General features: G+C 41.2%; 1 protein-coding gene across 6 annotated transcripts in view; it reads right to left on the bottom strand.

Moving 5' to 3' along the window:
* Positions 1-2,065: 2,065 nt before the first annotated feature.
* Positions 2,066-22,500, bottom strand: part of LOC137992352 (A disintegrin and metalloproteinase with thrombospondin motifs 7-like) — a 33,027-nt gene continuing 12,592 nt past the window's right edge. For all 6 annotated transcript variants that reach the window (XM_068837639.1, XM_068837641.1, XM_068837644.1 and 3 more), the window contains 19 exons: positions 21,627-21,751; positions 20,717-20,760; positions 19,943-20,048; positions 17,075-17,218; positions 16,184-16,328; positions 15,739-15,831; positions 15,101-15,246; positions 14,268-14,331; positions 13,219-13,324; positions 11,789-11,925; positions 10,167-10,287; positions 8,785-9,026; positions 8,488-8,620; positions 7,870-7,996; positions 7,394-7,604; positions 5,986-6,225; positions 4,952-5,101; positions 4,313-4,463; positions 2,066-3,166 (listed from right to left, as the gene is read on the bottom strand). In XM_068837639.1, coding sequence (XP_068693740.1) covers positions 3,009-3,166; positions 4,313-4,463; positions 4,952-5,101; positions 5,986-6,225; positions 7,394-7,604; positions 7,870-7,996; positions 8,488-8,620; positions 8,785-9,026; positions 10,167-10,287; positions 11,789-11,925; positions 13,219-13,324; positions 14,268-14,331; positions 15,101-15,246; positions 15,739-15,831; positions 16,184-16,328; positions 17,075-17,218; positions 19,943-20,048; positions 20,717-20,760; positions 21,627-21,751 — 2,643 coding nt within the window. In that variant the 3' untranslated portion in view covers positions 2,066-3,008. The remainder of the gene's footprint in view (positions 3,167-4,312; positions 4,464-4,951; positions 5,102-5,985; positions 6,226-7,393; positions 7,605-7,869; positions 7,997-8,487; positions 8,621-8,784; positions 9,027-10,166; positions 10,288-11,788; positions 11,926-13,218; positions 13,325-14,267; positions 14,332-15,100; positions 15,247-15,738; positions 15,832-16,183; positions 16,329-17,074; positions 17,219-19,942; positions 20,049-20,716; positions 20,761-21,626; positions 21,752-22,500) is intronic.

The following is a 22,500-nucleotide window of genomic DNA, read 5'->3' as shown; positions in this document are numbered from 1 at the left end:
TAACCCTTTCCTTTCCAAGATCAAAACGTTAATTCTCCTAACTAGTACCACAGATTTCTTTGTTGGGTAGTTATGAAAATATGGCGTTATAGCAAGATCACGCCTCCTAAGTTGATGATCTTCAAAATTCTCAATACCTGCCTGACTGAAATTTCATTGGAATTATGAGGAGAATTTACATGCTGATCACTCGTGGAAGTCAGAGGGTTAAAAAAGCAGTTGAGTTTAGAAGTTGAGCTGCCTGTACTTCAACCGCACTTCCACTGGAGCAATTCAAAGCAAACATATAGAGTGTCTTGCCAGGCCTCCTGTCCCATTACGTTTTTCAATCTTTGTTTTGTTCAACCTTTGCTGCGGAAACTCTCTCCCTAGCTTGGTCATCGTCTGTAGGTTCTAACCCTGATTACCGGCCTGGATGTTGTGCCACGGGATATATCGTAATTATTGGGAGGGCTGGTTTGGTCGCCGAGTTCTCAGTCGGTTTTTCAGACCTAGAATCGGCAAAATTTCCCGTTATGTACGGATTTAGAAATTCATAAAACTTACCGTGCCAGCCTGATTACCGGGTTCACATCAAAATGCCTGAATTCTGTAGCACGAGCCGACGATTATCTGGCTTGTCTTCCCAATTAGTTTGTAGCGCAGTCTTTTACCACACTGTTTTGCCGTGACCAATAAGCAACAGTCTCGTAGTAAATTAAGTCTTTTATTTGTTCCGTAAAAAGGAACCATAATTTCTTACATGCAAATATCTCACAAATAACTTCAAAATTGAAGCAACGGGGCATGACGCTTTCATGAAGCGCATAATACACAATTATTCGTTCAACACTACTTTAAAGACCATTTTCGAATTCGCACGGCTGGACTGGATCTAGCATGGAATGGAGGCTAATGCAGGCAAATCTTTTCAAATGCAAATTAATTTGCCCGCATTAGCCTCCATTTCATGCCAGATCCAGTCCAATTCGAACGACCATGCCGCAATACGCTCGACAAATTACTCAATCCGGACCGCACAATGTACAAAAAAGCACAGTGTACAATCCGTACACCCTCTCCTTATCACACGAGAGCAGTGCATCACTTGTTGAGCCAAGTAAGTTACCATGGCATCCACGGCTTGCGGCAAACGTTTTTTCATGAAAACGGCAAGCAAAATCTAAGACCATGGTTAGCTATGGTTACTAACTACGCTAAAACAAAACCTAACAAATGATAGTACAAACAAAAGTAATCCAATTTGGATAAAGTTTTTATTTTTATCTATAACAGAATGAAGTTTTTTTTTTTTTAAGGAATGGAGGCAGCCTGTATGTATTACTGTCCTCGCAAATCGATCGAAAAAGTTGTTAAGTGTTTTACCAACAAAAAACTGACCTTGATCTTCTCGTACAATTCGGAATTGATGGACATTCGTGATATTTTGAAAGTTTTCAAATTGGATTCTAGAATTGGATCAAATCGTCCGAATTAGAAAACATTCAAGAGATCGCTCGTTCCCATTACTTCCGAATTGTACCTGGAATTGTGTGATTTCCTAAACAGGTCCGATCACATGTTTTCTCTGAGCTTTTAGTAAAATGCCATAACGTCTGAACGCCTAACATTCTCTGAGGCTAATAAGACAATAGACCACATTTGTATTCTCAGTATTGGACTGGAACTAGCTTGCAATGGAGGCTAATGCGGGAACTATATTAAAAAGTATTTGAATTCGAAAAGATTCCCCCGCAGTAGTCTCCATTTTAAGCTAGCTAGTTCCAGTCCAATACTGAGAATACGAATATGGTCTTTGGAGTGTTTTCAAGTGACGTCACAGCGGCCATGTTGGTGTTCCTAACCAATCCTACGGGAAAATAATTCTATTATCATGCAAACATTTTCTTTTGTTTCGTTCGAAAAACAAGGTTACTGATCACTTGAGTGATTTTCCCAATCCCATAATGCAATACGTGTTGGGGGTTCTTTACATAAGAAAAATAAATGTTAATTACTCTTGGACTGTATCATGCTTCAGTGAACTGGATATTCATTGTTTTAATGCAAATAACACCCCCCCCCCCCCCCCCCCACACACACACACACACACCCAAAAATGAACTTATGAGATTTGCGAAAAATAATAGCGAATGCAAAAAGGTTTTTCCTCTATAACGTTAAATTTATTTATCTTCTTCCTTGTAGTTTTGCTAAAGCCTGGTTTTCACTGGCGACACAAAGCAAAAGCGTAAGAGATTCGTGTCAAGTGAAAACTAACAATAACGCAAGCCAAGCACACGACGCAGAGACAAAGATTCACTAATTCCATGATCGCTCTTACAAAGCGGCGCTGCGAGTGGAATCTGGAACGGGTCTTTTTGCATTGACGAACATCACAGTTTGCGTTGCACCCATACACCTTATTCCAAAATGGCCACATTTTAATATTCTTTTGTTTCCATGCAAATTGGCGTTATGGCCTCGTTCAAGGTTTAATATTCTTTTAATTTTACGTTTGAAAGCGAGGCCACAAGGGCCAATTTGAATGGAAACAAAAGAATACTAAAATGGCGGACATTTTGGAATAAGGTGTATTTTCACACATTGCAAGCGAACGAACATCACAGCTTGCGCTGTGCCTATTTTCACACATTGCAAGCGAAGGCAAGCATGAGCACACGCAGAAGGAAAGGAAAACTGTTGATCCTTGGGCTTGTGCTTTCAATTGTGCTTATGCTTGCGTTAGGCCCGTTTGTGAAAACCAGGCTTAAGGGCATATCATTGACTAATCCTATGGTAAAAAGTTCTTTGTCTCCTCCCGTGCTCATCCAACCTTCACTGGCCTCTACCTAGCGTTTTATTCTTAAGCTGGTTATTGGAAAAATCCATACAGCCTCCGATCAATTTCAACGACTCCAGCTTGCCGATCCATCTGATGAAGGAAATTTGCCTCACTGAGCAATTGATTCCTTTGCGGGCAAGAATTGTTATGTCTTCAAAGTAAATAAATACCCGTATCGATACATCTATGTGAGACACGTTTTACAACATCTATCCTTCCAGTGTTTAAATTGGCAAAATTTGTGCAGTACCACCAACTTGCAGAAATATGTGTCCCGGGCACTTTCGAAGCAGTCTCGAGACGGATGATCTTTTAATGTTCTCTCTGTGGTTTGCGACAGACCTAAAAACAACGCAAAACGTTACTATAATAGTTTCATTGATCGCTAGTTTATCAGTGATTGTCTGTGAAATTTTTAAGTTGAGGAAAGCTATTTTAGAAAAATATTAAGGAACTTAAGCACGCGCGTATTTGAGAGGCGGACGGCAACCGGAAGATTACATTTCGCGTGCCAGAACGGAGGCGTCTCCCAGATTTTTAAACTAATTATTTCTAATGGAGAAAAGATTCTTAGAAATGTATATTTGGTTGCGTGAAGACAATTTAAATGGGAAAACAGCTCACTTCCGGTTGCCGTCCACTTTCAAAAACGCGTGTGCTTAAGGTCCCTTATGTACTTCGACAGGAGGCCGCAATCTCGACCCCACAGCTCTTCTCTTGACTGAGCGAGAGAGGAGCTCTGGAGAACCCTGAAACAAAGTGTCTTCTCATTGGTTTTCGTGAAGAACAATCAAAAGCGTCTCTAATTGGTGCATTCATGCTGGCGCGAGGAGTGAGCAGGCGCCGTAAGGTTCCAATAGCCGGTTTTTGGCTGTAAGAACCCTACGGCGCATGTTCTCCTGCATAGAGTTTCCCAGAGCCTTGGGTCGATCCAAGGCACTGGTGACAAGAATGCAGGAGGCCGTGGACATGAGCACTTGTGCACAATTTCGATGTCTTTGTGTCACATAATTTTCACTGACAGAGTCACTTTTAGATTGCATTCCTCGAGAAACAAGACTCTTCCGGGAACTCGTCTAAATAGCTTGGCCTTTCCGAAATATCGCATGGGAGACATGGAAGTGTGGCGCTCCTGGTCAGTGGCTGCTGCGCGAGTGATATGTTTGATGTTATTGAAAGCGCGTTTTCAGTAAAGTTGATCGCGTACTCTCTCGTGGAATCTCTCGTGGATAGGAATTTCGCCTTTGCTTTTATTTTACACACCTGCACTAAGTGATTAGCTTGGCTGGCTTTCTCTCTGGAAATTTAAAGGCTATACAAAGCCATCAAAATTTCAAAATTGCCATATGAGCTCGCTTGTTGTCTTTGGCAAGGGGGTATTTTCCATGATAATCTTTCCGAAGACTTCGGGAGCATTTAAATTCTCCTTTGTGGAGTCACGCTTCTGAGAGTATGATGGCACTATTGGGCGTGCAAAAACCTCCTCACCTATGCTTTTCTTTGGACACTCCTTGATATTGCATTTCTCGTTGACAGGTGGCTTCTTGAGCTTAGCGCAGCTACTCGACGGCAAACTACTTTTGGTATCAGTGCATTTGACAACACGTCTGCGTGTTCCAGCGCCACACGTGGATGAACACTGAGTAGACAATCAAAGAAAAATTGGTGCTGCGAGTTAATCTGCTAAGACCTTGTGCTCAGGGAAACAGCGGTGATCATTTCACCAAACTCGGTAACTTTCTACCTCATCTATAAACTACGCAAGTGATTTTTAGTAGCAGAATTGTTTCCCTCTTTGTTGAAGGAGCAGATTTGGCGCAGTGGTAAGAGCAATCGCTTTAGACCAGAGTGGCCTGGGACCAACTCCTAAAATCGGAGAGAAGGTGAATCTCCACTCTGCTCCGAGATGTGTTTCTCCAGGTGCTCCGGTTTTACCCTTTCAAGAAAAAAATCATCATATTATCTGCTTCAAGGTGTATATGTCGTCTACTTAAAATCAACATTTGATTTTGTTTGATCTGCTTCAAGTTGATTGAAGTCTCCCCAATCAACAAAACACTTCTATTCTCCTGAATTACCTCTAAGCGTAACTGAAGCAAGTGATTCAAGTTTTATTTTTGTACTAACCTTTGTCCATGATCCTGTTTTCCATTGCGCGCAAGGTACCATGGTACACGTCCTGTATTGTATTGGTTTTTTCCCCTTGTCGCAAAAAGGGTTGGGGCCTTCACAGCGAACGCGGCGAACTTGATACCCTCGGCCACACGTTACAGAGCACTGAAAGAATAGCAGCCAAGTGGATGGACTACCTTTTCAGTGCCTTATGAAATTTGAATCATTATTTGAAGAAGGAAGATAAACTTAATATAGAATTGTAAGTAATCCTATTTACAGTTATTTACAGCTCTAATGCTAAACTAGGATAAATTCCCTGATCTATTGGTTTGTATAGGCCTGAAAACAGCCGAGGGTTAGCGAAAAACTTGGCCATTAATGTAATCCACGATGGAATATTTTTACTACATGCGAGTCTTTCATAATAACTTCAACCGATAAGAGTGCTTCTCTATCAATTTGTGGTCTTGCCCCAGCACATTCACAAATGGACTTGTTTTTTGCGCGGTTAAACAACCAAAGGGCCGCCACTTTAACCAATCAGGAGAAGCCATGTCACGTGTGACTGCTTTTGCCATGTTTTTTCAGAGACACGACAACTAATTTTCGCGGAAACGGATATTCTAAAAATAGACTCATTTGTGTCTATGTTGGGGAGCCCACCCATGCCATAAGATCGCTCTTATCTAATTAACTTTTGCTAGGACCCATGACCGAGTGAGTACAGTGCAATCGCGCGGTCATGGGTTCTAGTTCGGTTCAAGCTGCTCAACTGGCTTCAGTAACTGCAACGACCACTTTCACTTAAAAACATGAACAGTGCTTTCTTTTGAGCCTCACATCTTCTTTGCTCGTGGAACGAGGGACTCATAGATCTGGCAAGAGCACAGTTCGGGCCTTAGCATATTTGCATGCGTCTGTAAACAGATCATTGCAAGATAGCATAAACTTCATCATACTTTTTTCATTCCCTTGCGTACATGTCTTTCGCGACCGAAACAGCTGCTGCACTTGAAGACCCCTAGTTTAACTAATTAACTTTTTACCTTGCTCCAATCACCAACAGTCCACTTTTGCTTTTGTAATTCTTCCCTCACGTGAGTCTCTCCTGGATGAAACGATGGCTGAAACGTAGTTTGGAGAGGCGATGTAGTCTTCGAACAAGGTCCATCATTGCAGTAAGTCCAAGATATCGGAACTGCTTTGGTGTCGCACTTTTCGTTTGAATTTGAAACTTCACAAGTCACCTTTCTCTTTTTTATCCCTTGGCCGCAGGAAACCGAGCACTGGTGAAGAATTGAATGGATAAAACGAGTGAGAAACCTTGCACTCTGATACTTCCGTGATTCATGTAAAAGATAAGCCGGAATATCCTCAGAGATTCGAAAAAATGTTTTGGCTCTTGAAATGATCAGAGGTACTGCAACGAAAGTTATTTGTTGTTTTTCGGTTTAAACTAACTCTAAACTCTTCATTGTAGGTCTTCCGTTATGCAATTCCTGTGGCACGCGTTCGACTGGGAAATTCAGATTTCTTCGGATTTCCAGTCGAACACAAAATCTGAAAACGGATTTTGTCGCGGATCCCACTTATTGAAATCCCTCCTTATATGGATTTCCAATTAGTGAAATCTGCGACAAAATCTGTTTTCAGATTTTGTGTTCGACTGGAAATCTGAAGATTTCCCAATCGAACACACCCCGCTGAGTGATAGAAGGGACTGGCAGTTCCCTCCCTCTATCAACGTTGGTATAGGCAACGATTGGCCAACCTACCGTAAACACCCTCGTTGAACATATCATAGTCACGGTAATTGTTATTCGGGAAACAAAACTATTAAAATATGTTTGGTCTCAACTAATAGAAACACCTTTCGTAGTCCTAGTGTGACAACGCCTCCTTAATCAAGTAAGTAAATTAACGATGTTGAGTCTTAAGTGGTCGGTTTTATACAAGGGATGAATCATCCGTCTATCACGAACTTGGTCAAAGGAGGGATGGTTCATCTGACAAAACGTTTTTGAATAAACATGGCCAAAAAGAGAGACTATTTCTTCGCGCGAACTATCACGGTAACTCGTCTTGACATTCGTAACACTAATTTGTTTATAACGATTTGGGAAACCTCCATTTACCACTTTCAAGACCTAGTAGAGACCAGTTTGACCCCTAATTGGATAGCCTGCTCGCAGGCGGTTGGATGTCGAAAAAACCGGAATTTGTAATGAGGTCGCCATCTTGGATTCGCGCGGCTGGGTCTGGGCCGGCTTGAGGGTCGGTCCTCTCCCTGCCCCCCTCCCGACCCTCAACCCGGCCCAAACCCAGCCGCACGAATCCAACATGGCGACCTCATTACGAATTCCGGTTTTTTCGACCATCCAACCGCCTGCGAGCAGGCTACTAATTGGAGAATTAATCACGATGTATGAACTATTTAAATGTATTTTCTTGTACCTCTGACCAACTGCCCACTGTCCAAGCCAAAGGACACATTTCTTTGACACACGATTTCAGAACAGGGGGCTTTTCCCTGATGTTAACGCATTCCTCGTCTTTCAACGCAACTTGCTCGTCATTACCGGAGCTTCGGACACAAAGCACTGAACGAATCGAAATCCCCTTTCCACACGTCTTGGAACATTTCTGCCAAGGACCTCTCCACCAACTGAGAAAAAGGAAACAAATATTTAATTTTAAATGTATTGCGGTAAGAAGTACTTTCCATAAAAAAGAACAACGGTTATGTATCCCCTAAATGTTTCGACAGCAAACATCGCGGTACTTCCTTGAGTGAGCAAGTTGCAGCCACTTGCGGAAACATGTTTCTAACTTCCCGTTCATGATTTGATATCTGTTTTCTTTTAATACATACCACAAACTGAATGTGCATTCTGATTGGCTAACTCGGAGGTGAATATCAATATACTCACGTGGGCGGACATTGGTTTTCATTACAAGTTTTCTGTTTATCGTCGGGTCGGGCTGTTACTTTGCAATATTTATCGTCTACTGTTGTTCCACTTTCCTCAATACACTCTACTTCAGCGCGCGTGGTTCCTAAAACAAAATGAAAAACCGGCTTTTAATTTTAGGCGGTAATAAAATCATGCTAGAAAATCAAAATTGCTTTCTCTTTTGCATTGGATGAGCCGAAAATGTGGAGCAAGATTTAAAGCCAGTCACCAAATGTGTAAATGGCAAAAACCCAATTACTTTTGTCCCTAAGCTAAAAACCGCTGTTCAAGAAGTAGAATATTGCAACTTTCTTGCCTCGGCTATTTATTGTAACAGCGGGAAAGCACCACCAGAATTTCTACAGTTTCGTTCACGCCCTCCATCCATCGAATGAAGTTAGGCTAGGCTTTAATTAAGCAAGTAGGTCTAGAGGTTAAAAGCAATTTTCCTAGCAAAACTCTCTTCCAGAATGTAACATTTCAGCCTAAAATGTACAGTTCTAAATGTTGAGTCAAGAATATAACGAAAGGATTTAACGGACGACAATGACGTTTCGCAATCCACAGTGAAATATGCTTGTGTTGTTGTCTCACCTACGCCACACGTTGCAGAGCAAGTTGACCAGTCTCCATATCGCCACCTGAAAACAAGTTTGGGTGTAATTGTCTGGTTCTTGGGAATTGTGTACTCGAACTTTATCCCAGGATTTTTGGTTTGGAACAAAAGCTGAGGAAAAAACAAGACGAAAACGCCATCAGGTAACAGATACAAACCCACTTGAAGAGCGTGCACAGCTCAAATGAGCTAATCAGAGCACGAAGCCTTGAAAACCTGTTGTCTCCTAGTGCCTGATGCCAGTTGACCTACTTCTTTAGATCGATTCAACATACCATAATGTGTATTTCATCTGTTGTCGGGCCTAGTGCTTCAAATGTTTCTTTGTTATGCTTCCGTTTGTAGTAGACCGCAGTACCACCCGCTGTGTATTCGCCACTCTGCTGAATGTACCAGTCACCGTTCAGATACCATTTGCCGCTGGACGATCGCAGGGCTAAATAGTTAGAAGCACCATCTACTTCTTCAACTCGAATGTTTCTTGCACCCGCTGGGATGACTTTCGTCTCCACGTAGCCTGAAAAGAAAAATGATTGCAGAACTAATTTGAAATTCGTGATGTCGTCTTTATAGTTAAGTGAAACTAAACTTACCAGGGGCCATAATTCGCCCAAAGATATCTTGGACTAGAGAGGAAAAGAACTTGGGTTTTAATCAGCACCACTCCGGCCGAAGTCCGAAGGCACTACGACGACGACGACTGCCACGAGAACGCCGCAAAACAATCGGTTTAATGAGCAAAAACAATGGCTATGCACGTTACGCACGTGCGTTTCAAATTTTGATACACTTTATCGCCTTTCTCGTCCTGACAGCAACGTGAAATGATCAAATTCGAGAATATTAGGGAGCTTAAGCATGCGCGTGTTTGAGACGCGGACGGCAACCGGACGTGAGCTGTTTTCCTTTTTAATTTGTCTTCACACAACCACATTTACATTGCCAAGTATCTTTTCGCCATTAGAGATGATTAGTATAAGAATCTGGGAGACACTACTGTCCTAGCGCGCTAAATGTTCTCTTCCGGTTGTCGTCCGCGTCTCAAAAACGCGCGTGCTTAAGCTCCCTAATATTATTTGGAGGAAGCGAGCACCTGACGATAAATTTTCAAATTTTCAATTTTTTTGTCTAAACATCCACACCGTTCATAACAATTATCATACACACTTTCTTGGAGGAATCGCGAAATTATCTTAATAAGGGGAAATAATATTTTCAGACAACGGTCTCTTAGCCGTCGTCGTCGGCCTTGTGTAAGCTTCCCACTATCGTCAGCTCGGTAACCTGATGCTGTACATATCACCTGGTTAAAAACGTCTAAAGAAAAAGATATATACGCAGAAAAAGATATCCCAAAAGATATTTAATCACCAAGTCAGGGTCATTCGCATTTTCTCCAAGTTCCCTGACTCGACTCATCATTTTCGCGCCGAGCTTGAAATAAACCCTAAAGGATAAGAGTGTCTCACCATTGTAGTTTAACGGTCTAGTTCCAAGGGTCCTCTATCATGGATAGCTCTGAGATATATCATGCGAAATAATAAGCTTAGATTCCTGTTAGAAGCACCCGAACTAATTACAGCTATCCAGACTCAACATCAACATACTAAACGCCACTCTTCAAGATATACTTATTCTCTGTGATTCATAATCCTACCTATTCCAGTCCTCTGGTCAAACGTTGACTTTACCGTTTCGCAAGCCGAACCATCCCCTCGACACACACCGCATTTGTCTTCTTTGGCGCTTGAATGAAGAACCTTGTCACACCCAACATGCTACAGAACAGAACAGAACACAAAAGTACAGATCAACGACAAACATGACGATTTGATATATTGTGAGTGGGTATTCATATCCTGAACGTGAAAGGAAACTATGAGCACTGCCAAAGAGCGTCAGCGGGGTATTATAGACTAAATCATAGAAAAAGATCTTACGTAAACAAAACTCCTCCAAAACAACGTTTTGCAAAAGAACGGAGCGAAAACGTCCGTATTCGTTCTCTTTCATAACTGGTCAAGCCTGGGCTCTACAGGATACAGTGCAATTATTGATGATGTCATCGTTTTACTGACACTTTGTCTCATTACTGAATCATAAGAATTTGCTCATAGAGGGCAGCGTTCTAATAAAAATAGGGGACTTCAACTGTTAAACTAAGTCATCTCGCCAAGTTTAATAAGCCTTTTGGTTGCGGCACCTTCAATATTTGATGTTAAATTCTTGGTTGATGTATATGGAGGTATATCTGTGATAAAATTCAATAATCAGTATTTGAATTAAAATCGTCCAAATCATGGATGCATCAGTCCCAAGCTGAATGGCAACAAGCCGATTCTGCAAATGGCCATCACGGAAAGAGGCATAACGCAGAGAGGCATAACGCAAAAAGCCATAACGCTAAGAGGCATAACACAAATTGCCATAACGTAAAGATGAATAAGACAAAGAGGCATAACGCAAAAAGGCATAACGTAGAAAAGCATAACGCAAAAAACATAACGCAAAATAGCGTTATGTAGCGTTATGCCTATTCGCGTTATAGCTATTGCGTGATGCCTATTTGCGTGATGGCCATTTGCACAATGGGCTTGTTGCCATTCAGCTCTGGATTGATGCATTCATGATTTGGACGATTTTATTTCAAATACTGATCATTGAATTTTGCCATAGATATACCCCCATAGCTGTAGCTAAAGTGCAATGGACATGCCTTATTTTTTAGGAACGCAAATTATTAGATGCAAGCCCAATTTTGATATCAACAACGAAGCGTTCCTATAATTCTTAGCATTTCCTACTTATTTCTAAAAAATAACGATAAAGTAAAGGTTAACATTATTAATATTAGCTTAGGGTAAATGCGGGGAACACTTTGTGACGTTAATTGTCTCTTTGGAGACACGAGTGATATTAAAGTAAGAGCAAGGGGACACTTCGTGACGCTTATTGGATTTTCTTGGATTTCTGGACATATAGGACATGCGCCAATGGAAAAACCTTAAATGACAATGACCACAACCAGGTTTTCTGAGCCCGCGAGACTGATCACCCCCAGCAAACCATTGTTTTAACGAAAACCGCTGGCTAGCAACCTGGTTCTGGTCATTGCTTTCTAAGGTCTTCCGCGCCAATGAGGCCAAAATTTGGAAACGAAGATTTCCCCATTGCGCTGTCGGGTTTTGGGAGTTCTCTTTCCCACCTTTTAGTGACGATACTTAAATGTGGCTGGTGGAGAAGAAACACGAACAATTACATTGCCGTCAGAGTACAAACCTCGCATTTGCCGTTGATACACACATCGCGCTTTCCGAGCGTACAGGGCGTCCCATCATGCACTTGATCAGCAAGCTTCCTCGAGAAGTACAACCCAAAAAGACCCTTGGGCGTACAATGCAATTCACACGGAGAATCTGAATTTTATTAAAATAGAAAGAGCATGATCATATTAGTAAAATGGGTGAGCTTAAGTTCTCCAACCATTAATAATTCATAAGCCAAAAACAAAAAATAATCATTACCGTGAAGGAAGTTTGAACATGGTGTCTTAATTAGCATAAAATTTCTGTAACTTTGATCCCAAATATCTCTTAAAATACTGATTCCTTTGAGAAGGAATATCAAACAATCGAAAGAGTGTTTCATCAGATATCCAACCACCTCGAAATCGGGTTAAAAAAAGTTGGCCTTCGGCCTCGTTTTTCAACTCGCTTCTCGGTGTTTGGATATCCGACGAAACACTCTTTCTCGTGTTTGATATATTACATAAAAGGCGTCTCCGGCCACAGGGCTTTCTCGGCTTGAAACCAAATAGTTGCAGCTATACCAGCAACAAAAGGTGTGAATGTTATGGAAACCAACAACTGGAATTGTGAGAATTCTCGCTGGTCGTAGTGCACTCAAAGACGAGGTTAACCTTGTATAACTGCACCAGCTTTGTGCATTTATCCAGTCCTTGGGATATCATAGAAATGTAAAAATTTTATCATGGGAGTAAACTTTGACGGTAATTTCATATTTGGATTTTAATTCTGTCGTTTGGTTTTTTTCCAGCGTTTCAGGGTTTGATTTTACACTGGCAACATTTTATCTTTTTTCTCTACTAAAATTGAAAAGTATCTCAGTGATATATGGACAGCAGATTGCTCCTGACGGAGATTGCTCCTATCATGGGAGTAAACTTTGACGGTAATTTCATATTTGGATTTTAATTCTGTCGTTTGGTTTTTTTCCAGCGTTTCAGGGTTTGATTTTACACTGGCAACATTTTATCTTTTTTCTCTACTAAAATTGAAAAGTATCTCAGTGATATATGGACAGCAGATTGCTCCTGACGGCGAAACTATGAAAACAGAAGCAAAACTGGTCGCAAGAGTCCAACAAAATTTATTTTAAACAATATTACCCGAATTTAAATATCTTTTTTGCCTTGCATGTTAAGTCATCCATAAACAATAGATCTGCTATTGGCTTTTTCTGTTTCTGCCACCGACATGGTTCATGGTTGCAATGATGTCACCCCTCTTGGTCACGTGGTTGCATGACCAACACTAGAGAACACAACGAGATTATCAAGGAACAGGAGCCAAGCGAGGCAAGCAAGGGACAAGACGCTTCGCTCGGGCAACACCGAGACCTGGCTCCATCATTGAAAGGAGAAGATGGTTAGATCCTATTGTAAATTTTCGTGGTGATATCAACCATACCTTCCGAATAACGTGGTTTCCACTTCCAAAGCCTGTTGCTTATGCGTTTGTTATCAAACTTCGAACACTGTAATTCACGGAAATCTATGCTTCCTTCGGGGCAAGGCTGCCAGAAAGTCACACAGAAAAATATCAGTGACCGCAAAGTAATCATTATTCATGACGTTGACAAATGCCTTCGTTCACAGTTAAGACCTCAAAGAAATTCTTGCGGAAAGATTTATCAATATTAAATTTTCGACCAGTTCTTCAAGTTCCTGAACGAGAATTTGAAACGCGTGAATTTTTCTGATGCAATTATCATCCTAGCCATCCACAGCAACAGAAATCAAAAAGTAACAAACTATTAATAAGTTGGATAAACAATCCGGCTGTATCGGTATTTTCGAGGGTTTCACGAATTTAAATTTAAGACGTTCAGTTTTTACCCTGTGAGCAGATGGTTTCTCCTGTGCTTCCAGAGAGAGAAACCACTGCGAGAGCAACCGTTTGATTTTCCATCGGGCATGTGTGACGTACGTCCCCACGTGATGCATATGACATCACTTCGTCTTATTTCGCCGGGAAAAATGAGGAATCACGACAAAGCAGGCTCGCCCAAATGCAGCAGTTGCGTAGCTAAACGCAAGCGCAAGCGCCAAAACAAGTTTACTTACTAGTTTTACCGGTTCAAATTTAATTTATTCGTCTTTAGCGCTCCCTCGCAATTGTTTCTTTCTCGGGAAGCGTAGGAGAAACAAACTTCTCGCAGAGTGTCAGTTTTTAGCATTCTGCATAGAAACATAGCGTCTTTTTGTATAAACACTACAACCAATGAAACAGCCAGGCCCTCATCAAGGGAAACCTCTATCTCCTTTTCCGAGTAAATTTATTTTTAGAAAAAAGGTTTTTCCTGCGAAAAGTATCATAATTCCCTTGACGCTGAGATAGCTCTGTTTGATTGGCTTTTACAACAGTGGGCGTGCTGAATCTCCCAAGGGAGGCGTGCTATAAAGAAGTCCACTCGGGAAAAGATTGACTCCTCGGCAAAGTAAACTGAGGTGTTATACCTGAGTATTACAAAGCTTGTATTTCTTCCATTCACCTATGCAGTATTTCCCACCATGAGCTGGGCTGAAAGGAAAAAAAGAACTTTGAGTAAATTGTTAACGTCTAAGTAAGTTTAGAAGGCTCCAGCATCCGGCAAATAACTTCGATCAGAAGCTCTTTGTTTCTCTTTTTTTTTTTTTTCTCATTCGATCAGAAGCCCTTCAGGATAATCCAGCCAGGTCCTCCACAGTCTGGGAGAGACTCGACAGACAATGGATCGGCTCCTATAATTTCTTTTGTGTACTTGTTTTAATCTGCCTTATGGGTTATTCATGTTTTCCTTGAATTTATCGGCAGAGCTGGAAACATGTGCATTCTTGGTGCACAGTTTGTATAGGTTCTTCGGCTGTTTTACGGTCACAGAAATCAACGCTCCTTATTCGAGAAGACAAAAAAATGAGCATTCCGGAGATCATTTCAAACCAAGCATTTTAAGGACCCTATAAGCCCCCTGAGTTTGAGCCCACGATACTCCAGAACAAACCAAGCGAACAAATCAGCGCTATGGACAATCATTGTCAATCGATGAGGAAACGGTTGTGAGCTGCTTGGACGCCGTATAGACGCACAAAACTCGCCCGGGTCTTTCTTAACATGCGCCGCTGACTCGCTCCTATGACTTGCAAAAGCGCTTGCTGTATAGGCGAGTAGGCTAGTTTGGGATTATGCAAGAACAAAGGACAAAAATCAAAGGTCGGGAAAACAGTATAATAGTATTCATTCCGCTTTACTTGTAACCAAAAAATGCAAATAGACCCAACAACTTCGTAACTGTTTTCAAATGCTTGCGTACCGTGGATTATCACAGTGCCTCTCCATGAAAGAAACTCCTCCACCACAGGTCCGTGAACACTGGCTGTAATTTCTCCAGGGACCCCACCCTCCATCGACGCTGTTCGGAATCAATCCCTTCTCTATACAGTTTCCCTTGTAACACCACTAAACACACAATAAGTCATGGTTGACATGAAAGTAATTAACCAGTAATAGTAAACATGTCAAATGGGTCAAAGTGCGCGAATCCGTCTGTCTGATACTTTTTTTTAGTAAAATCGACTCCCGGCCTATTTCATCTGGCTGTGGTGCTGTGCTCCGAGGTCATACATGGTTCGTGTTCAGGGGCCGAGCGCCTAGACGGCTGCACGGCTCCTTCGGTGCGACCTCGTCGAGCTGTGCCCTTAGCAGTTTACTCTCCGACTGCGAGGGCGATTAGCAGGTCAGATATTGATAAACCCGATTTTGCTCGTAATGTCTTGGTCCTGTCCCGAATGACTGCCCGTGGGTCACTGCCTGTGTTGATAACAGAGCATGAGCTGTACTTTTTGGATGGCTGGATGGACAGGCTGTCGAAGAGGTAACATATAACAGATGGGGAGAATGTACAAAGAAAGAAAACGGGTTAAGTTGGTGTAAAAAGAGTTTCAAGGTCACCTTGCTGTCACCGCACTTTGTTCCATCAGCTGCTGGTTCCATCTTCGAATGACATGCTCTTCCAACTCGACACCAAAGCCGATTACAGATGTTCTGCAAGAGTTTTTAAAAAATGATTCCCACTTTGAGCAAAAAGTATTGAGAAATTAGACCTCTACCTCTCTGTTTAGCTCTTAGGTTTCAAGTAATAATAGTTTTCATGACTTCGGTATTTTAGCGACCTTTTAAGAATGGGCCTCTGGAAGGCAAATCACGCAAACGTCCAATTTGGCAAAGACACCAATGCGATCTACCTTCACCATCATTCCGTGTCTCCAGCTAATGAAAAAGTCGGTAAATGGGAACTCGTTGGTAATCCAGTTAGCTTTTACAATATTGTTGTTAATGAAGTTGTCTTGAAAATGCTTAAGTGAGGAAGTAGATGCTACAGTTAACCCTTACTTACCGTCATGCCGGTGCAGTGAGAAGACGCTGGTCCGTACTGCAGGCGACACTGATGTTCAGCGTCGTATATCACCCCTGGTAGCATTGTGGGAAAGTCGAAATCATGCTTTGCAGGCTCGTCATCCAGGCAATGCCCCCAGCCTTTGCTGAAATGATCAAGAGGCCACATAAAGTTTAAGAACCAGGAGAAAACATTTTCTATTATCCGAGAAAAAACAAAAAACGGGTAGTCTATACCTTCCAGTTTAAACCTGAGCTTTTCTGTGAAATAATTCGGGATTTGGAAGCGCAGCCCTTTTTAAACGGGATGAAGTGCCTCCTGGTTACATGATCGTTTCTTAATGATGCAAAATTACTTCACTGTCTCAGCGTTTTCCTCTCTTCATTGTTGGAGATCATAGATTTTATTATTATGGTTGGTTTCTTCGGTAATGGATTGCGCGTGGCAGCAAGATGGAGTAAACTACCGTTCTTTGACAGATTTGCATTTCACTTCGTGTAGTCACTGCGTAATCTTTTGACTTTTAACTGAACAGACCAACGGTGAAATTGAGTGAGTCTGCATGTCAAAAAGGCTGATGAAAGAGACTGCGTTTATCACAAAGTATGCTTTTCTGCTACACTTGCAACTGCAGAAGGTGTTCTATATCACGGTTCACTTTTCACCTACATTGTGTGAAAGTGAGCAATTCTTAAGCACTGTCAGTTGATCCCAGTTGAGTCCCAGACGAATTGACTTGAAGCAGCGTTCGGGAAATAGCTTTCCTAGATAATTTTAAATTGCATTCGAAGATGACTTTTTCCATAACAATACGAAGCAACGATGATGAAAGGTCAACTCTTATTTCACTTTTCAGATCTCCTCACACTACACTATTAAAATGTAACTCACCTAAGGAATCGCCTAACATAGTTTCTGCTGCACGAAGACCATAACTGTTGCTGTCCAGAGGTTTCCATTCGAGGAGACATTAGAAAAGGTTTGTCCTGGCGCCATTTGCATTCATTCTCTTCACCATCATGCAGCATTCCAAAGCTAAAGTGAAACCAGAGGAAAAATGAACGAACAAAAAGATAACCCAAGGTAGAATGTCAACCGAGCACAGCTTAGAGATAGGTTCTTGGGGTGCCTGGCATGTCATGATGAGGAGAGACCCTTATGCCAAGAGACGCGAGTAATGGACCTCTTGTACGTTTTGTTTTCCCATTTCAGACCACGTGATGTTCCCAAGGGAATGTTCCTTCTGTTTTTTCATAAGTCATCCGTACATATGGAAGAAACTATTTCCTAGGGTAATATCACGTGGTCGGAAATGGGAAAACAAAACGTACAAGCTAAAGAGGGCCATTAGATGCACGCCCAATTTGATATCAAACACGAAGAATTTGCTTACTTATTTGCAAACAATATGGTCAGTATTAAGGTTGCGTAATTTTTAGGTTAGGGTTAATTCAGCTTTTTATCTTCTCTTGAGGCAGAATTACATTCTCGTCACCAGAGTCTCGGATCTTACGTCTGCAGGAGAACATGCGCCGTACGATTCTTATAGGTAAAAATTGGCTATTTGAACCTTACGGCGCCTGTTCATTCCTCGTGCTAACACGAATGCACCAATCAGAGACACTTTTTATTGTTCTTCACGAAAACCAATGAGAAAACACGTTGTTTCGGGGTTCCCCAGAGCTCTTCTCTCCCTCAGTCATGCGCAAAAGAGAAGAGCTCTGGGGTCGAGATTGGCAGAATTACAGGGCCACCACGCATCTCTCTGAACGACTCTCGGGATTGGTTCAGAAAACAATGGACTATGACGTAAATGACAATAGAGGCTGAGTCCTAAAGGAATCCAATGAAATTAGAGGTTGTAAAGAGCTTCGCCCTAACTGAATTAAGGCCCAGTAATACGGGCAACATTTTTCGTGCAACTTGTCGCGCAACAATATTGCGTTGCAAGTTGAGATCGTTTGTTGCGCGTATTACCACCTTCTTGCGCAACGAATTTTCAGGTTGCAGAACGTAAAACCGACGTCTACCTTTTGCAACATAAATTATCCTTCTTGTAGTGGCTACAAGGCGTTTTATTTAAATGCTTGGACTTTACGATTCTTGAGATTTATGAAAACTCTTGATGCTGTCTTTTCCATGATCATATGTCTGATAATCAGAGGGTGCCAAAATGCTTATTAGCTTTTAGCTTGACCTCCCTTGCCACATTTATTCATTTAGTCGTTTTCGATAGCATTACATATACAGCCTCATATAGCAAAATTATAAAAATTTATTAGTTAGTTTTTAAAGTACATTTTAAATAGAAATGAACTGTCTGTATTACAATTGAAACTGCGCCAGAACTGTTTGGAGCACCCTTGACACCGCATACGTTAATCGTGCCACTTAATTATTTATCGCCGCAAAGATCAAAAGTGCTTTTAATCCTTTTACCTCGTTTAAATCAATAAATGTCATCAGTTTTTCGATGTGAAGTCCGCCATACCGCAGACATCCACGTAATCATACTTTATAACTTAGCTGCAAAATTGGTGATAACGTTTTGCATTGATGATGCCACCTACATTGGAGCTAAATTCGGAAGTTCGGAGAAAGGAAATATTTCCTTTCTACGTTGCTCAGAGAATAGCACGAAAACAATGAAATGTGTTTTTTAGATTGGCTCACATTTAAAGCCTTCTTGGGTGCACTGGAAGAAGAGAAGGCCGGTTGAATGGGTTCGAAATCACCTCATATATAATTTATCTTCTAAGAGAACGAAGCCAAGATAACATCAAAATGTTGAAGATTTTCGTTATCTCTGAGAAACAACCCAGTTCTTTATCTATTGAGTCTATTAAATAATCAATGCTAATAGGTATCGGCACATCTTTTGAATCCATATCGTCGAGAGATGCCCATTAATGTTGTTGCTGTTCAATTAACCGCCTCCATGCATGATTGGACATGGGCATAACTAAACTTTTATATTTACTTCCTTCATATTTTTTACCCTTGGTAAAATCCAAGCAGAAATATGCCATGGGTTTGTAATTATTTATGTCTATCACTTGTCTTTTTTAATGCTATCAGTGTTTAAAAAGGAGTAGTTTTAGGGTTAAGGTTAGATATTTAGCTCTACCCCGATAAGAGCGATTTTCTGTCCAGAAGGCGCCGAAGAGACGCTTTTATTTAGCCATTAAACGTTTTTATATCTAATCAATAACTTACAGACCTGTTAATCAGCAAAGAAGCTATCTAGGTTTGTTTTCCCTAAAAACGGATAACAAGAGTCATTCATGCTGTCAGAAGAGCTTTGTAGTTTTTGACGCAATTAGCCAATATCAAAATACCCTACTACTCTTTGTTTGTCCCTCCAAAATTTTGCATAAGCATTGTTTTTATTTTCTCTTGGGATTTATAATGGTCCCAAGAGAAACTGGAAACAATGCTTATGCAAAATTTCGGAGGGACAAACAAAGAGTATTATGGAATTTTTGATATTGGCTAATAAAGATTGGTCCCTTGCTTCGGGTTGGGCGAGACCATAGTTAGTAGAGGAACTAACTACTATTAACAAACTATGGTGAGACGTATGATTTGTTGGCAATGTGAAGAAAGATTTTTTTATCCAACAAAGTGAAACACGCGTTTCTTCCGTTCATTCATTTGTGTGTACCATGCAGAAGTGAAATTAAGGATGGCAGTTTTAAAAAGCCAGTTTTCAAGAGCATCGCTCAAAGATTATATCAAGGACTGAAGACTTTCACTTACTTGTGGCCTATTTCGTGAGCTATCGTGTACGCCAAAGCTAAGCCGCTGTCCTCATTCACGTTACAACTCCTTCCTTTGGTGCAGAGTCCATTCACTTGAGAGAGACCTAACCAGGACATAAATATCAAGCATGTCAAGCATTAGTAGTTCCTCTAAATTCCTTCAAAGAGGTGTTTCTAGGAGGTATAAACTAAAGCTAGCCTTTAGGAAGAGGAAGTTTCTGAATGAATGATGAAAGGAATTTTGCGATTTTTGACGCCTTTTTTGCGTTATTAAGACTGGTGGCTGGCGTAAAAATATCCCTCCATCTTTTCGGCCATTTAGAGGCAAGAGCAACTTTCCGAGGGTCTTACCCACGTTAGATCCTTTGATTAGCTCATTTGAATGTCGGCCTTTGTTGTGATTGGCTAAGGTAATAACTGGTTTGACACTGCTCTATAGTGCATTTCTGGATTTAAGTGTACCTTATGTTGGTGTCCGTTCATAAGCTAGCCAAGGTTTTGGAATTATTAAATGCTCGGTTTTGGAAAAAAAGACAAACAAACACAGCCGCATAGAAGAATCTAACCTCCGTGTCTTCTTGTGCCGTAGAATCTCCCGTTATCTCAAAATTAACCATACAAGAATACAAACGGTCCTGCAGTTACTTATCAGAATCAACCCTTTAGATTAAGTGACATTCTGTTTACCACTTAGCGCTATTTGAACTATTTGAAATGCCAAACCATGAGGAGCTTCTGTCGGCCATTCAGAAAGTTTGTTTAATTATCTTACCAAGGGTTTCACAAGGTGCATTGATTCCTCTACAGATGTCGTGTCTGTTAAAAAAACAGATGAAAGGAAACACTTGTTTTGGCAAAATACGCTGCATTAAGCAACACCACCTTATGCAACTAAACGGCTGGGTTTCACTAGCACTGAACTTAAAGACGACGCCAACTGCACAAGAGAATATGCTTCATGAGCAAAAACATTGCCTCTCCACAATGCGTTCTTCCTTAGATCCTTTGCTAAAACACAACCAGTGAAACTTTGATGAACAAGTTTAAGTTTACTTTTTCGTCGAGAACGTTAGCTTGGTAAGGTGAATCGCTTATTTTCTATTCAGTCATGTATGGAATAATTCCTAAGTGCTTACGTTTGCCGGGGCAATTTTTGATCTTTAATCGAAGGAGCGTTTTGCATCATGTAGGATGCTTCTGCCTTGATGTGAGCGACGCCATTGAAAAAGTCACTTGAAAATAAACACAGTCTCGAAGTAGTGACTATTTTGATTTTTGAGATTATTACTGGTCTCTCTTGTTGTCTATTGTTGGCAAAGTGCGCCACAACTGAATTGGAAGGAACCGTCTGTTGAAGTACATAGAGAAAACGAAAAATCACTGTTGTATCCATGCATAATCCGTCTACACGAACTTAATAATTTACACTGGAAGAACAAAATGACGAACTTATGATTCGTCTTGACGGCTTTGTAGTATGAAAACGACTGTGACTTAGAGTTTAGGCAATAGAAGCTCCGACAATACCAAATAATAACCAGCTCTCGAAAGCTACTACATCAGTGACACTGATGACTACACATATGAAAGAGTACCCAGACTGCAGTTAACTCCCTAGTAGCCTGAAGACTTTCTCTGCCGTTATGATACCATGAGCTCGCCTTAGAATAAGCGTTCGGTACCTTGTTATCAGAACTGCTAGGTCGTGGTGATTCGGATGGCTCTCTGATTTAGGATTGATGAGTGATGCCCAGCGACAAAAGTGTTTCAAAGTGTGACCAGCGTGATGTGTAATTTTCAACTCGCTCTGAGAATAGTAAAAAACAAAAAGGATTACTAGTTACTCATGTTGCGGTGAATATTCAACTATTACAGTTATTAGGTGGACCACAAGTAGCTTTTTGTGACGGTGCGTTTCCCAGTGTTTTGTTTCTTCGTTTTCGAAGTTAACGTGCAGTGCTGAACGAGCCTGGGTCTCTCTTACCTAACGGCCAATTTACACGGAACGATTTTTGTCGGATGCGACAAGCTCACGACAGGCCTACGACATGACTTACGATTGTCGCAGCGTTTTAAAACATGTTTTAAAATGCTACGACATTTTTTCTGACGTACACGACAATAGTAAATTATCTCGTGGGCCTGTCGTAAGCCGTTGTCGCATGCGACAAAAATCGTTCCGTGTAAATCGGCCCTAAGAGGGTCATGAAGGGGTATAATGGCGGCTGGGATTGACCCGTTTTTTTTTTTTTTTTGGGAAAATGGGATTTAATCACTGGGAACTGAAGGAAAAGAGTCCTTGGTGCGAATGGGATTTGCATTATCAGAGGTTATCAGGTATTATTAAATTCTCAACCTGGGATAATGCAATTCTCGTGCTCTGATTGGTTCACTCAATCTCGGTTATCAGCTCATATACCTTGGTTTGACCTTATATGGTAAATGATTGATCTAAGTATTGCCAAGCTAAAAGTTTTTTCGCCGGAAAGCGAAATTTCTCTCTGAAGAAAGCAAAAAAAAAGTTTTTCTGGACAGCTGGGTTAAATTCCGACGTTT

Source organism: Montipora foliosa, chromosome 2 (genome assembly GCF_036669935.1).
Source record: "Montipora foliosa isolate CH-2021 chromosome 2, ASM3666993v2, whole genome shotgun sequence".
NCBI lineage: Eukaryota > Metazoa > Cnidaria > Anthozoa > Scleractinia > Acroporidae > Montipora > Montipora foliosa.
This window is presented reverse-complemented; position numbering and strand designations above follow the sequence as displayed.